The 2,557-nt window shown below is 44.7% G+C and overlaps 1 protein-coding gene across 1 annotated transcript; it reads right to left on the reverse strand.

The window, feature by feature from the left end:
* Nucleotides 1-318: 318 nt before the first annotated feature.
* LOC149348408 (uncharacterized) lies at nucleotides 319-1,560 on the reverse strand. Its single transcript, XM_089585819.1, has 2 exons — nucleotides 1,503-1,560; nucleotides 319-509 (listed from the first exon to the last, which is right to left on the reverse strand). Exons 1-2 carry the CDS (start codon nucleotides 1,558-1,560, stop codon nucleotides 319-321), a joined length of 249 nt encoding a protein of 82 aa, XP_089441945.1.
* Nucleotides 1,561-2,557: the final 997 nt, after the last annotated feature.

Here is a 2,557-nt window from a genome sequence, read left to right on the forward strand (position 1 = left end):
AAAAGCCGCTGTGCGCTTCCAGAATACAAACCAAAATCAACTATTTCCACGACGACCAATCAATCGTCCTTGGGAGTATTGGTTGTGTGGATAAAAATTTACGAAAGTGATTCTAGCAAAAAGAGTAGGACGCGAATTCAGAACAGTACTTAGTGCTCAGGCGCTCCTCCTGTGTTCTCCGTGCTGAGTGTGAGATCAAGTGCGCACCATAACACTCTTCTCAACGAACAAACATTACGCAATTTCAGAAAACTATAATGTTTTATTGATTTACTTCAAGAGAGCGCTCCGCACATCTTCGCCGCAGTCGTGCAGCCGCTAGCACTCGTTCTTTCGCACGCACTTGTTGTCCGACTGCCTCCGATAGAGGTTGTCCTTGCAGAAGCATCCGCTGACGTAGTCGGCCGTGCACGGACGCGGTTCCTCCTCGGGTTCCCCGCACTTGTGTTCACCGCAGCTGCTGCTCTGGCCAGTCTTGTACTTCTCTCCCTTGTCGCAGTCATGCTCATCTCGACCTGCAACGATAAGATAATATGAATAAAAGAACGGTCAGTTCAAGAGATGCTACTCGGAGGACTTGCGGTGTCACGCTGCAGTGACACGTGGCGCAGTGTCACATGCAGCAGAGCCCTTGCTGCAGTGTGACGTGGCGTTCGGTCTCAGCCCCAAAAGTGATTCTGCCTCTCACAGAAACTCTGTGAAAGCTACTTGTGGAATACTGCCTCATTACTTCTTCCTTCTCCTTACCGTTAAGCCTCATTTTCAAGATGGCGCGCACACGGCTTCCCAAGACGTAAGGACTGGGGACATATGTGAGGAAGGTGCAAAGGAGCTGTCATCGTATTGAAAACTTGCCGGTTACTTCACACTGTAATATCAATTTTTCGCCGTTGTCGCTTCAGATTTCCTAACCAGACCCGTCTTCGGCGAAACGAAGCCATCAAAGCCTTTCTTTAGCTTCATAATTGAGGTATATAAGTGTCCGCATCACTAAGGTGCAACCGCGCTTAATAAACTTGATGGCTAGTTCTTCAGGACGGGCAGAAAACGCCAGGCTTTCCTAAAGTAACAGATCTCTGCGCGTTCGAGAAATAAAATCTAAATTTTTACGCACCGAATGCGCTATAGAAATGGTGCGTCTAAACAAGTGCAGCCTAATACAGACCCAGTCACCACGACCGTAGGTTTCCGAACTAAGCAGCCATCGTTTGAATTCGCTTTCTCTCTTTAACAGTGTGCTTCTAAAGCTCTAAAAGCAAACGGGAAATTGCATAGACGACAATATAAAGAGGCCAATAAGCTCTAGTTAAGAGTTTTTACACCACAAGGGTTTTGCGGTGATCTCTTAGGTACGGCCTCCTAAAGTAGTAAAATAGCCTTCACACTCCGAGAAGCCCTTGTTAACATTTCGCATGGGCACAATTGTTATTCGCTGAAGAAATCAAGAATGCATGCAGAAGTAGATGAGATAGTTCTGAAATGAAGAACTCAAAGTCTCTCACCAGCAAAGGTGACTTGCAGAACAACGAGCGCAACTACTGTGACTAGAAGAACCTTCATGTTCACAGCGGACGATGCCTGGAGTCGAAATATTTCGCTTCTGTAGAACACGAAACGATGTAGTTCTGGGTTGGTAGCAGAGGCGCGTCCTTTTTATACACCCTTTCTTACCTGAAGGTCTGGTTTCAAGTGCAGGCTATGGCAGAACCCAAAGAATGACAGCTGCGGAAGTCGTACTATAGGTAATAAATTTTCTTTCATACTTCCCTGGGTTAACAACCGACACACGTCTGTTGTTGAAAAACACAAATATACGTTTTATGATTGAACTGCAATGCGTGGCTGCCGAGGCTTTTTTTAGGTGGTTTTGCACATCCTTTCAAGTAGCTTTCCATTTTAGCTCCTCTGCAGAGTAAGAAGTGGCGTTCCTAAATCGAACGAACTAATGACAATAAATTAGCGCAAAGTACAGGACGGCTAGAACACGGCTGTCCCGAGTAAAACTAATGTTAGCAGCGTTAGTTTAGTTAATTAATTAGTTAGTTAATTCTTCTTCTCGTCCCGTCCTTACCGCTCAGTTGTAATGGCCAAATAGCTCAACTTAATGCTACGACGAGCAAAATTCGGTAAAGCAGTGCACTGCATCACAGTGGCTAGAAGTGCCGTAGCTAGACTCTTTTTTTTTTTGTTTTATTAAATGGCCGCTCAATTTTACATTTCATACAACACAGTAAAAAATCTTTTAAACTCACTTGAGAGGTGGTGGCCAGGCTGAATTATGCCGATTATCATTTTGTGTTTTTGCGACACGCAGTATTATCCAAATAAGTTGCTTTGAAAAATCTCTTTTGTTTTCTTTTTTACTGTAACAGTTTCCCGGTCTAAAGCTACCAGCAGATTGATTACTTTAGCGGAAACGCTGTCACACGGCCACGCATCCGCCTGCTAAAGACCACCGTCCTGCGACTACTGACACCGTAATTCAAATAAAATGAAAGCATTTTTGGTATTTTGTATCTGCTATATTCGTGTTGAAGCTCATGGTCCGACACAGTCT

The sequence above is a fragment of the Amblyomma mixtum genome, chromosome 4 (genome assembly GCF_055824585.1).
Source record: "Amblyomma mixtum isolate Tamu chromosome 4, ASM5582458v1, whole genome shotgun sequence".
Taxonomy (NCBI): domain Eukaryota; kingdom Metazoa; phylum Arthropoda; class Arachnida; order Ixodida; family Ixodidae; genus Amblyomma; species Amblyomma mixtum.